The sequence below is a fragment of the Lactuca virosa genome, chromosome 6 (assembly GCF_052849685.1).
Source record: "Lactuca virosa cultivar CGN04683 chromosome 6, Lactuca_virosa_CGN04683_v6, whole genome shotgun sequence".
In the NCBI taxonomy this organism is placed as follows: Eukaryota; Viridiplantae; Streptophyta; class Magnoliopsida; order Asterales; family Asteraceae; genus Lactuca; species Lactuca virosa.
The window spans coordinates 113,492,651-113,503,792 of NC_136431.1; the positions used below are offsets into that span (position 1 = coordinate 113,492,651).

Genomic DNA, 11,142 nt, shown 5'->3' on the forward strand with positions numbered 1-11,142 from the left:
TATGTTTTCAGCCATGAGCAGCTGAATTTAGTTGCTTCCGTTTAGCTAGATGAAGCTTTAACACTAGGTTTAGTTTATTAAATTATGGATTTTAATTGTTGGTTATGGGCTTGTGTTTGATTATCTCTACCTATCATGTTAATATTTGATACTTCGAATGCTTGAATTCAGATTTTGTGTAACTTAGTAACCATTACATTACATGAACTCGTTACCTAGTAGTTTAGTGACTATTAAATTGCTAGAGCTAGGATCGACCAAATCTTAGATAAGTAATAAAAGTAAGGTGTTGTTTGTTTTTTCGGAGCAAAAATTTCTGAAGTCTACAGACCACCTCTGCAACCCTCTGTAGCAAAAGAGGTGGAATAAACGGATACAGACTGTAATTAGAAGCGTGTTTGATTTTTAACATCTCCAGGTTGCTGCAGATGTTAAAAAAATGATTTTATAAACAGAAAATAGTTTTTCAGCACTAAAAATTTAATAATTCTAGTCTTAAAACACTGAAATAAAATTCATACAACCAAATTAGTCTTACAATAAAAACAATTTGAAATAAAATTCATACAACCAAACTTTAATAATTCTCATTCCATATTTTCCATCAACTGCTCGACAATTTCATCCCGTAATTGGGTCATATTTTCACGGTCCGCTGCAGTACCATGTGTTGGAATCTCATCTCCATCATCATTAAATGGCACATTGTTATTTCGAAGTGAAACATTTGGTTCATCATACCGTGCAAAATACTCATCACTCAGTCTCTCTCTTCTTATAAAATTATGAAACGCGAAACATGAAAGGGCAATGTTTCTTTGTGTAACCAACGAGAACGGTACCATCCTCTTCAATATAGGAAATTGTGCTTTCAAGACACCAAAAGCACGTTCAATGACGTTCCAAAGTTTTGCATGTGCATGGTTAATTTTTTCTTTATTGGTTATTTGACAGAAATCTCCAAGCCAATACTTCACATTACGATACAGTGCCATAAAACCTCGAGTGTGTACATACATGGCATCACAAAGATAATATTTATCTATAAAAAAAGCCCAAAAAAACATTCAATTTTCAAACTAAGATAAAGCTATTTAAATAAACATAAACGTTACCTGATGGTGGAAACGGGAATGGTGCATGTGGATTTTCTACTGCTTCTAATAATATTTTGGAATCATGTGCTACCCCTTCCCAAGCGGCCACAACAAACGTAAACATCATGTTGAAATCACAAATTGCCAATACGTTTTGGTAACAATCGTTTTTTCCCCTATTTCTATATAAATCTTGTTTTTTTGCAGGGACAACAGGATTTATCAAAGTGTCATCAAGTGCACAAACTGCTCCATTGAAAACCCGTCGTAGCCTCTTATTATGTCCCGGAATATTTGGATTCGGATTAAAAGAAGTTGGTACTATAATGTCGTGTGCGAAAAGCAGCATCTTGTCCAACACTTCATGAAAAAATTTATGAATTGTTTGCTTTGAGTGTTGAAATCTTCACTTGATGAGCACATAACGTTAGTTATGATCGATCATCATTAAAAACATAGTCATATTTTCCTCAACCGATACATGTTTGCTATCCTTTAACACGTAATTTACTCTAAAATGAGCACATAGTCGTACAAAAGATTCACGTGACATGTATAGTAGTTCAACACATTGTAGAGGATTTTTTTCCCAATAACTCTAACGTGTATTCATGTCCCGTCATTTCCGAATCGTTGTCCCACACTCGTTTCACACCCCTCTTCCAAAAATAGCGTACGTACAAGTACATTAGAATAATGAGAAGTATCTTTTTGTCGTGATCCATTAGAAACCTATTAATCAACACAAGTACCAAATAACATAACATAAAATTCAAGTTACAAATAACATAACATAAAATTTAACTACCAAATAACATAAAATTCAAGTATCAAATAACATAACATAAAATTCAAGTACCAAATAACATAACATAAAATTCAAATGCCAAATAACATAACATAAAATTCAAGTACCAAATAACATAAAACTCAAGTACCAAATGAAAAAAACATAACCACATAAACAACACAAATATGTAAACCTAATGAACAATCTTTCCATCCTTTAAAAATCCTAAACTAGTAGCCGTCATCTCGATCCATCCTCTTAATATTTCTGGATCATTAGGCAAATTTACCCACATCTCTCTTATACTCATGGTCCCTCCAAAAATGTGATAACCAGCAAATCGTAGAGGGTCTACTATGCCTAACTCAAGCAATTCTAACTTCTCTAAACATTGAGGAATTGTAGGCCCCTGAGTCAAATGTCGTAGAGCTTTTTGCATCTCTAGTGCTAAATCGTCAGCAGTAATAGAAGTTTTAGGTGAGGCACAAGAAGGAGGATCAGGTGAGGCACTTGAAGCTTAAGGTCTAGGAGTTGAAGGTTTAGCCCTTTTGTTGGGGTTACTAGAAGGTGAAGCAGCAGAAGGTGGTGGATGGGTAAAAGGCTCACTAGCATGATTGGAAAAGTAATCATCCACATTTATGTTTATAGAAGGGGTGTCCATAAGTTGTAGTGGTGCGACATGGAAAGAAGATGATCCATGGCCCGATGGTGTTTGGGATGTGGCATATCTGAGATTACCAGAGACACTGTTTCCATCAAAGAGTTCTGCACAAAGCTCTGGAAACAACAATGGGACGGTTTTCAAAGAAGCAGCTTTTGGATGTCCCTAAACCCAATCAAAGTAACAAAAGTAGTATAAGAAAATTTGCCAACTATATTAGCAAAATACATAATAATGTGTGTGTGTGTATATATATATATATATATATATATATATATATATATATATATATATATATATACACACACACCTTTTTAAAGTCCTCCCACTCCTCATTTGTTAAGTTAAAAGTGTTTGTTTGAGGATTGTAAATGTTGCCAGTTTTGTTTTTCAAGTTTAACCATCCTATGTATTTGGCTTTAATGTTGTCATAGGCATTTTTCAATTGTCTTTGAGACAAATCCACACCATACTTTTCCTTAATGGCTCTTCCTAACTTGTTCCATGAATGTTTGTGCAAACTCAACCCTTTTTCTACCCACAGTCTGTACTTCTTCAATACAAGTGTACAATAAGAATTTTAACTGCTCATTGGTCCATGTATGTTTATCACCCATTGCTAATAACCAAAAAAACATATGAAATTCATACTTTAGCAAACAAAACCTTATACCAACAACTTTCAGCATAACAACAACTTGTATTGATTAAAATAACCAATTTCAGCAAAGATTATTCATATTTCAGCAACAATTATGACACTTCAGCAACATTTTATGACATTTCAACAATATTTCATGACATTTCAGCAACCATTTGTGACAATTCAGCAACAATTTGTGACATTTCAGCAAGAATTTGTGACAATTCAGCAACAATTTCTGACATTTCAGCAACAATTTGTGACAATTCAGCAACAATTTTATGATATTTTAGCAATATTTCATGACATTTCAGCAACAATATGTGACATTTTAAGCATAAATCGAATACGTTGCAACAAAAACTTATCATTAATCAAGATAGAAACAACATCATCAACTATTTGATAGGATTAGCATCAAGATTAAGCAAGAACAAAGATTCAACAATAAAAATCGAAAAATTAATATGAAGCATGAACGATGAAGTAACTCCACCAACAAAATCGAAATATTTAAAATAACCCTAAGCAGAGTCGCTGCCTTCAGCAGCAAAAAACGGAAAAAAAAAAAAAAAAAAACATGTACCTGCGATAAATGACAGCCGGCGTTGGAAGGAGAGGCGACCGGTGAGGGATGCGTCGGTGGTGGTTGTGCTGGGAGGAGGAGCGTCGACGGGAGGTGGGAAGATACGGAGGCTGCTCTTGCGATCGATGAGATGAATGAGAATGGGGTGTCGGCCGATTGTTTTTTTAGGTTTAGGTTTGAAGAGGTTAGAAGTATTTTCCAAGTGTTGTCCCAAGCAGAACATGGGCAGAGGTTTTTAACTCCGAAGTCTGCGAAAAAACAAACAACTGCGAGATAAAAAGTGTTGCGTGTGTGCTGCGCCGCGCAGCACAAAGTGGTTTGAAGAGGTTTTTATTAAAAAAACAAACACCCTCTAACTAATTTAAATGTGTTGGAGAACATAAATTGTGACCATAATTTTGTTTATTTAGATCAATCTTACATAGTTTATCTACATTCTATAACTGATTATGTGTTTGCTAGTGTATGACCATACATAGTTTTACATGAAATAGTGAAAACATTAGTAAATTTGGACTTGAATTGCTAATAAAATAATATTTGATAACCAACATTAATAATCCATAATTAGTAGTTAACCATAGAGAAGTGGATTCGAACTAAACGGAAGTGTTCTTAGTAATTGATTGAAATCGTTAGTTTAAGAGTTTAAGTTTGTCTGAACTTGCAAAATCAGATAAAAACTAGTTTAACTTTTGCTTGTTTTAAGTTAATTTTTAGTGACTAGATTAATTAATTAAATATGTTCCCTATGTTCAACCCCAACTTACTTTACTATGCTATATATACACTTACTAGGTATACTGTCTATAGGTGCAATAATAGATAAATAGTTAGGTTATAAATTTAAAGCTAGATAAGGTATAGTCTACACCACATCACTAGAATTCAACCTTTGTAGATGATGTATATGAAATTTCATGTAGCTAACAACATTTCGAAAAAGCAAATTATAACATAAAGAGAGAATGCTTCTCGACCATTATGCTTGTAATTTTGTTACAAACTATTTAAAAGATCCCTTTAGGTTTTTTTTAAAGCAAATAAAATGATTGTCATTCAATCAAATATCAGGAAACCAATTCATTCATAGGCACAAGTTGCTGATTATTAAAGAAAACACAAGAAATAAAATAGAGGGTCCTAGAATTAAAAGACATAAAATTCAGGGGTATTTTTTGTCATATATCAAAAACTAGATCCCTCTTGGTATTTTAGCGGGAATAATGCCAAACGGACAAACATACAGATACAGCTATTTCTTCTTCACCACCACCCAACAACAGATCTGAGTTCTGACACACACCAGTACACCATCACTTTCACACACTATGCCTAAACCGTCACCGGCGTCTCCGCCACCTCCGCCGCCGCAAACCCCCCTCAAAAACCCATTAATCAGACTCTTCTTCATCTTCTTCCTCTGTTATACTGTGTATATTCTCGGCTCACACAGATCCACCATCAACACCTCCTTTACACCCACAACGAAAAACCAACAAAACTGCTTAAATCCCATCACCGTTTTCACGAACTTCTCCCACCAAAACACTCCGCCACCGCTCGATTTCAAACCTCACAACACCCTCCTCCCTCCGCCACCACAAAAGTTCCAGATTTGCCCTGCTAATTTCACCCATTACTGCCCTTGTCAGGATCCACAAAGAGAAAGACTGTTTAAAGTAGAGAAAATGTTACACCGGGAGCGACACTGTCCTGCCACCGCTGGAGAGATTCTCCGGTGTCTTGTACCGGAACCGGTGGGGTACAAGAAGCCATTTCCATGGCCGAAAAGTAGAGCTCAAGCTTGGTTCAGTAATGTGCCATTCAAGACGCTGACGGAGTCTAAGAAACAGCAGAACTGGGTCCGATTGGTCGGCGATCGGCTGGTTTTTCCCGGCGGTGGAACTTCTTTCCAGAAAGGAGTGAAGGGTTATATCGATCAATTGAAGAAGATGGTGCCATTGGAATCTGGAGCTATTAGAACTGTTCTCGATACAGGGTGTGGGGTAAGTGACGTGTGATTCTTGAAATCAAGTTCATTTATCAAGATTCTAATCGTATAAGCTAGTTCTTCCTTAATTAGTGCTTTTTTTCTTTAATTGATTAGTATGCACAAAACCGATCAAACCGGTCCGGTCTAAACGCTTTAAACAAATAAAACCAGTCTTCTTTTTAGGACCGACCAAACATCGTTAGTAACTTAGTATTGACTTTTTATATAAAACGTTTGTCGCTTGTTAGTTGTAATTGTAAATGTTTGTCATTTTGTACATACATAAATAAATAAAAAGTGGTTTTAAACTTATTGTATGCCAGCGAAACCGGTCCATCTCTTATTAGTATTATTGGTTTAACCATGGCAGGTTGCAAGCTTTGGAGATTCGCTAATGGATTACAACATTATAACAATGTCTATAGCTCCAAGAGATGTACACGAAGCTCAGGTGCAATTTGCCCTAGAAAGAGGCCTCCCCGCTATGCTTGGTGTCCTTGGCACCTACAGACTACCCTACCCATCAAGATCATTCGACATGGCTCATTGCTCTCGTTGCCTCATCCCATGGACACAATATGGTACTTACACAAACCCTAAAATTACATCTCATAATCATTTCCATCATAATGCATATGTTATGATAATGATGATGATGTTGTCTTGTTGTCATGTTGTGTTGCTAGATGGATTGTATCTAATGGAAATTGATCGGGTCTTAAGGCCCGGTGGTTACTGGGTGTTGTCGGGCCCGCCTATTAACTGGCGGGCCCGCTACACCGCCTCAGACGGAACCACCAAGGACCCTAAAAAAGAGCTTAGTAGTTTGGAGGATCTTGCTAGACGACTTTGTTGGAAAAAGATTAAAGGAAAAGGGCCGATTGCAGTGTGGCAAAAACCTAATAATCATATCGAATGCATCGAAAAGAAAAAAGATTTGAAATCTCCCAAGTTTTGTAACCCGGACAACAATCCGGATGATGGGTGGTATAAAAAGATGGATGCATGCATCACTCCTTTACCTCAAGTGAACCATGTGCTTGAGAAATGGCCTAAGAGGTTGAATACTATTCCGCCAAATCATGATTTCGGAATGAAAGATTTGGTTAATGATAATTTGTTATGGAAAAAGAGAGTTTCTGAGTATGTGAAAGTGGTTGAATCGTTATCGAATGGTGTGTATAGAAATGTTATGGACATGAACGCGGGATTTGGAGGCTTTGCAGCTTCTCTTTCTAAGTATCCGGTTTGGGTCATGAATGTTGTTCCTCATGATTCAAAGTTGAAAACCCTCAGCATTATCTATGAACGTGGCCTAATCGGGACTTACATGAATTGGTTTGTTTTTTTTATTTTTTTTAAAGACTCCAGCATATATAGAGACAGATGAGACTATATCTAGCTGATGATTGTTTGTTAATTTCTTGGCTACAGGTGTGAACCGTTCTCGACGTATCCTAGATCATACGACTTGATACACGCGGACAACATATTTAGCTTGTACATGAACAAGTAAGCCCATCATTCGAGTTTTGGATTGTTATACCCTTAACTTCAATTACTAAATCGACTCTTTTTTTGCATTTACACAGGTGTGACATTATCGACATATTCATTGAGATGCATAGAATCCTTCGCCCTAAAGGGACAATCATAATCGCGGATCATGTAGATATTGTTATGAAGTTGAAAAGTCATACAGATCAAATGAAATGGCAGACTAAACTATCAGATACCGAAACTAGCCCTAGAAAGTTGTTTTTTGTTAACATTTAAATGCATCAAGAAACTATAGAGCGTTTAGATTTTTTATTATAGTTTTATGACAAGAAATATATATTACGTAAATGTCTTTTCGAAAAATAAAAATAAAAATAAAAAACTCTCACTTGTTTTCTCCATCGCCTCCATATTCTGTGGAATTCCCATTCCAAAAAGCGTTTTTACCATTAAATTTGGTATCATCTTCATCTCTTTTCAACGTGTGAATATTGCTTCCACTTCCAAATCTTGATGAGCTTGGGTTGTTGATTTGGTTATCTGTTACAAGATATGACCTTCTACTGCCCGTAAAGCTGCCCGGATTAGACCCTGAAAATACATAACAATAAGCCTTTCGTGTTGTTATAAATGTAAAAATTAAAAAAGATTTTAATTTTAATTTTAATTTTAATAAAATAATAATCACCAGAACCAGATTCTTGCAAAGTCGTTTGAGTATTATCCTGTACAGAGTTATTGCCACCAAAATAGGCTAAAGGGTTAACATATGATAGAACCTTTCTCCAAAGTGAAAAATATCCTTCGCCATCTGGCGCTGACGTGGCAGTGGTGGAGACTGATGTGTCACGGTTAGGTATGACAGATCGCGGTTTGTAGTGACTGGTGGATTTCAGATGTGGAACTATTATTAATGCTTGTCTATCGAGTAGATTTAACTCTGTTAATGTCTTGGTTAAATCTGAAATTATGGGGAAAAAAAAATTAATATAAAAATAAATCTTTTGAAGATTTTTAGTAAAGTTTTTACCTTGGTCAGTGAAAACCTTGCGAGGGTAAGGAATGGCTAGATCATAAGGGCCAATGCTACTTTCTTGTTTTTCATCTATGTGATTTTTCACCATTTTTAAAGTGCTTGTAGGTTCGAATTTTTCTTGGACATTTATACCCCCGGGTAATCGTATGTTCAAATGAATATCGGTTGATTTGTTTGTGTTTGAATCCAAATCTGAATTATCAATATCAACCTTTTCAGACTTTTTTACATCTTTAACCACTTGAGGAGCTTTCAAGTTTGGTTTTTTGTCAATTTCAGATTCAATTGCAGTTGTGATCACTTGGTTAACTGATTTGCTACTTGTTGTAACTGAATTATCAATATCAGATTTTTTGTCATGATCTACATCTTTTTTATCCACTGAAGCATTGTCATTTGTATTAACTGATAATGTTGAAGAACTTCCAGTTTCAGGTGATGTGGAAGGAGGAATTGCAGAGGGAATTTGTTCAGATTGTCTGGAGACAAGTGCTGCAGATAAAAAAGAGGCAGTTGTTTCCTGTAGAAGAAAATGTAATTTGTAATTATAATTTATACTTTTTCTTACAAATTCACAAAGAAGAAAAGAAAAATAATATAATTTCTCAAGTACCTGAACATGAAGACTCAACCATTCTTTCTCAAGGGTTGAAGCCAGAACCTCACCACTAACAAAACCCTCTGCTCATTATTTAAAAGATAACAAAAAGAAAATACAAATTCAGTGTATTTATAAAAGAAAGACATCCCAAATATAATAAAGGTTGTAACTTTACCATTTTGCCATAGTTGGATGCCATTATATCCAATAGCTGTTATACAAGGAGCAGGTTTTTGTGGGTCTATTCAAATTGATGTAAGGTACACATATTGTGTTATTAGTGAAAATAAAGAAATTTCATATACCAATGAAGAACTGGAGATTTCAGAATTTCAAATTTCAATCAATCAAAGGATACATAATGCAGAAAATTGAGCAGCATCTGTGCTTCCTTCCAAAATGTGCAACAAAATGCAGTACTTTGATAATGACTCTGCCACCTAAATTCAGTCAACTCTCATTAGATGATAAAGTTGTTCAAGAACTATAGTATGCTGTATGGAAATTTGTGGCTTGAAATTGGTATTATATTACATGAGATGTAATGTAACATATTAGTTTCATTTAATTGGAAAAGATATCATATTAGACATTTATGATTTAACTCACACTAGACATTGACCAAGTAGATTTATCCATAGAGATTGAGTCTTCATTGTCACCTGTAAATAGGAAAATCAAAGCATTTTAAACAAGCAGATATTGTATTCTAATGTTGTATCAAAACGTTTGCTCCATTGATCATATTTGTTTCTAGTATCTAGAGTAAATTATTGTATTTTTATCATTTACAGTAATGCTATTGTATGTGGATGATGCCAAAATCTTGATTTTATACTCCTCAAGGATCCTTAAGGATATAACTTTTGGTATCTAGGAGGATGATGAGGAATAAGAACAGATATCATGAAAGAGAACATGTACCTGAAATGTAAACTAGAAAAAGTTTTTTCTGCCTTTTCGCTTCAGTGATTGCTTCAATGATAGAACCTTTGAATGCCAGAGAAGAGATAGATTGCTCCATCTGTACAAAATACATGCCCATTTTAGGACTGGGTAAGCAAGGATGTACTCGTTACCTATTCTAACTTTACTCTGAGAAAAAAACAGAATGAAAAGATAAAAGTGGTAAAACCTACTACACTGAGTTTTTATGTATGCATTTCAAGATTCGAAGTGCAAATAAAATAGAAAAACATTATCAAATCCAACTATAAGAAGGACGTTGCAATGATTAGATAAAGGTGAGTTCGAAATCCATGAATTCTTTTGTGCTTGGTGGAATTAGGTTAGGTGTCGTCTTCTCTGGGATTCAACAATGTATCTATATGATCCGGTGGAAACTATAGCAGTCAAAACTAGGAAAACCTAAAGTCTTATGCGATTCAAGAGGTGCATCCTAAATCAGAAGTAGCAAAACAAAAAGAAACGACTTTGGCAGTATGCCGATGAAGTAAAAAAACAAAGAACCGGAAATAGGCGTTCACTCATATCGAACCGATTATGATGGAGTTCGATTGCTCGATTTAGAACCCTAATTCGTAATCAATCACATTTAGCTTCGACTATGCTACTCAACACATGATCGAAATTCAAATCAGAGATCATCTACTAACATCCGGCTTAATTATCAAAATTCTTAACCGTGCTAGTGAACACAATCCACAGGTCATGAAATTGAACACAACTAGTGGCTGTCGCACATGAATCACAAGAGTCTCGGATTTCCAAATAAGTAAATAGTAATTTACAATCAATTGACTGAAAACGTTGGTGAAATCTAGGCAAAACAAAGTTCGTACCTTAGGTATTTGTGACGGTTCTTATTCTTCACCTTGATTTTCCGTGTGTTTATGATGGAACTCTCTGCAACCACTATTTGTCCATTTTAGACAACCAAAAAAGTCTTCTTTGATGGGCTAAACTCGTGCTTCTAAAAATCGGATAAACAAGAAGAGAGGGTGTTCGGTTTGTTTTTTTGAAAGTTAAAAGTCCTTTTTGGAAAAGATAAAAGGTAAAAGATGTTTGGTAAAAACATTTTAAAAGTTACTTTTGGATTTTGGATATAAGAAAAACCTGATTTTTTGTAACTTTTTCAAAAATGACTTTTGCCTCTCAAAAAGACAAGTCAAACACCTCCATAGTAAAATATTTTTTTATAAAAATTTACATATAAACAGTCCCTATGGTTTTTTAATTCATAAGTTTCTATTTATATTTTATTCATTATAT

At 35.0% G+C, this 11,142-nt stretch overlaps 3 protein-coding genes across 4 annotated transcripts; 1 reads left to right on the forward strand and 2 right to left on the reverse strand.

Moving 5' to 3' along the window:
• Positions 1 to 587: 587 nt before the first annotated feature.
• Positions 588 to 1,446, reverse strand: LOC145121865 (uncharacterized). Its single transcript, XM_079057556.1, has 2 exons — positions 1,116 to 1,446; positions 588 to 1,042 (listed from the first exon to the last, which is right to left on the reverse strand). The coding sequence occupies exons 1-2, from the start codon at positions 1,444 to 1,446 to the stop codon at positions 588 to 590; spliced, it is 786 nt and encodes a 261-aa protein (XP_078913682.1).
• Positions 1,447 to 5,000: 3,554 nt separating this feature from the next.
• LOC145119146 (S-adenosyl-L-methionine-dependent methyltransferases superfamily protein) lies at positions 5,001 to 7,672 on the forward strand. Its single transcript, XM_079054770.1, has 5 exons — positions 5,001 to 5,786; positions 6,144 to 6,354; positions 6,460 to 7,111; positions 7,208 to 7,285; positions 7,366 to 7,672. Exons 1-5 carry the CDS (start codon positions 5,109 to 5,111, stop codon positions 7,547 to 7,549), a joined length of 1,803 nt encoding a protein of 600 aa, XP_078910896.1. The 5' UTR covers positions 5,001 to 5,108; the 3' UTR covers positions 7,550 to 7,672.
• On the reverse strand, positions 7,516 to 10,854 carry LOC145119147 (Ubiquitin-like superfamily protein). Of its 2 annotated transcripts, none has more exons than XM_079054771.1 (9): positions 10,713 to 10,854; positions 9,835 to 9,934; positions 9,520 to 9,572; positions 9,269 to 9,350; positions 9,086 to 9,151; positions 8,923 to 8,990; positions 8,304 to 8,829; positions 7,962 to 8,234; positions 7,516 to 7,864 (listed from the first exon to the last, which is right to left on the reverse strand). In XM_079054771.1, the coding sequence occupies exons 2-9, from the start codon at positions 9,932 to 9,934 to the stop codon at positions 7,659 to 7,661; spliced, it is 1,374 nt and encodes a 457-aa protein (XP_078910897.1). In that variant the 5' UTR covers positions 10,713 to 10,854; the 3' UTR covers positions 7,516 to 7,658. The 2 variants fall into 2 exon arrangements, with proteins under 2 accessions (XP_078910897.1, XP_078910898.1); XM_079054772.1 differs by having other exon boundaries at positions 7,592 to 7,864; positions 8,053 to 8,234.
• Positions 10,855 to 11,142: the final 288 nt, after the last annotated feature.

Bases quoted from the DNA above. Each gene is read 5' to 3' on its own strand.
- LOC145119146 (XM_079054770.1), top strand. From the start codon at position 5,109: ATGCCTAAACCGTCACCGGCGTCTCCGCCACCTCCGCCGCCGCAAACC. The intron at 7,112-7,207 runs GTTTGTTTTTTT...TCTTGGCTACAG, and splicing joins ATCGGGACTTACATGAATTG to GTGTGAACCGTTCTCGACGT. The intron at 7,286-7,365 runs GTAAGCCCATCA...GCATTTACACAG, and splicing joins TTTAGCTTGTACATGAACAA to GTGTGACATTATCGACATAT.
- LOC145121865 (XM_079057556.1), bottom strand. From the start codon at position 1,446: ATGCTGCTTTTCGCACACGACATTATAGTACCAACTTCTTTTAATCCG. The intron at 1,043-1,115 runs GTAACGTTTATG...CTTTTTTTATAG, and splicing joins ATTCCCGTTTCCACCATCAG to ATAAATATTATCTTTGTGAT.
- LOC145119147 (XM_079054771.1), bottom strand. From the start codon at position 9,934: ATGGAGCAATCTATCTCTTCTCTGGCATTCAAAGGTTCTATCATTGAA. The intron at 9,351-9,519 runs GTGAGTTAAATC...GACTGAATTTAG, and splicing joins CTACTTGGTCAATGTCTAGT to GTGGCAGAGTCATTATCAAA. The intron at 8,991-9,085 runs GTAAAGTTACAA...AATAATGAGCAG, and splicing joins CATCCAACTATGGCAAAATG to AGGGTTTTGTTAGTGGTGAG.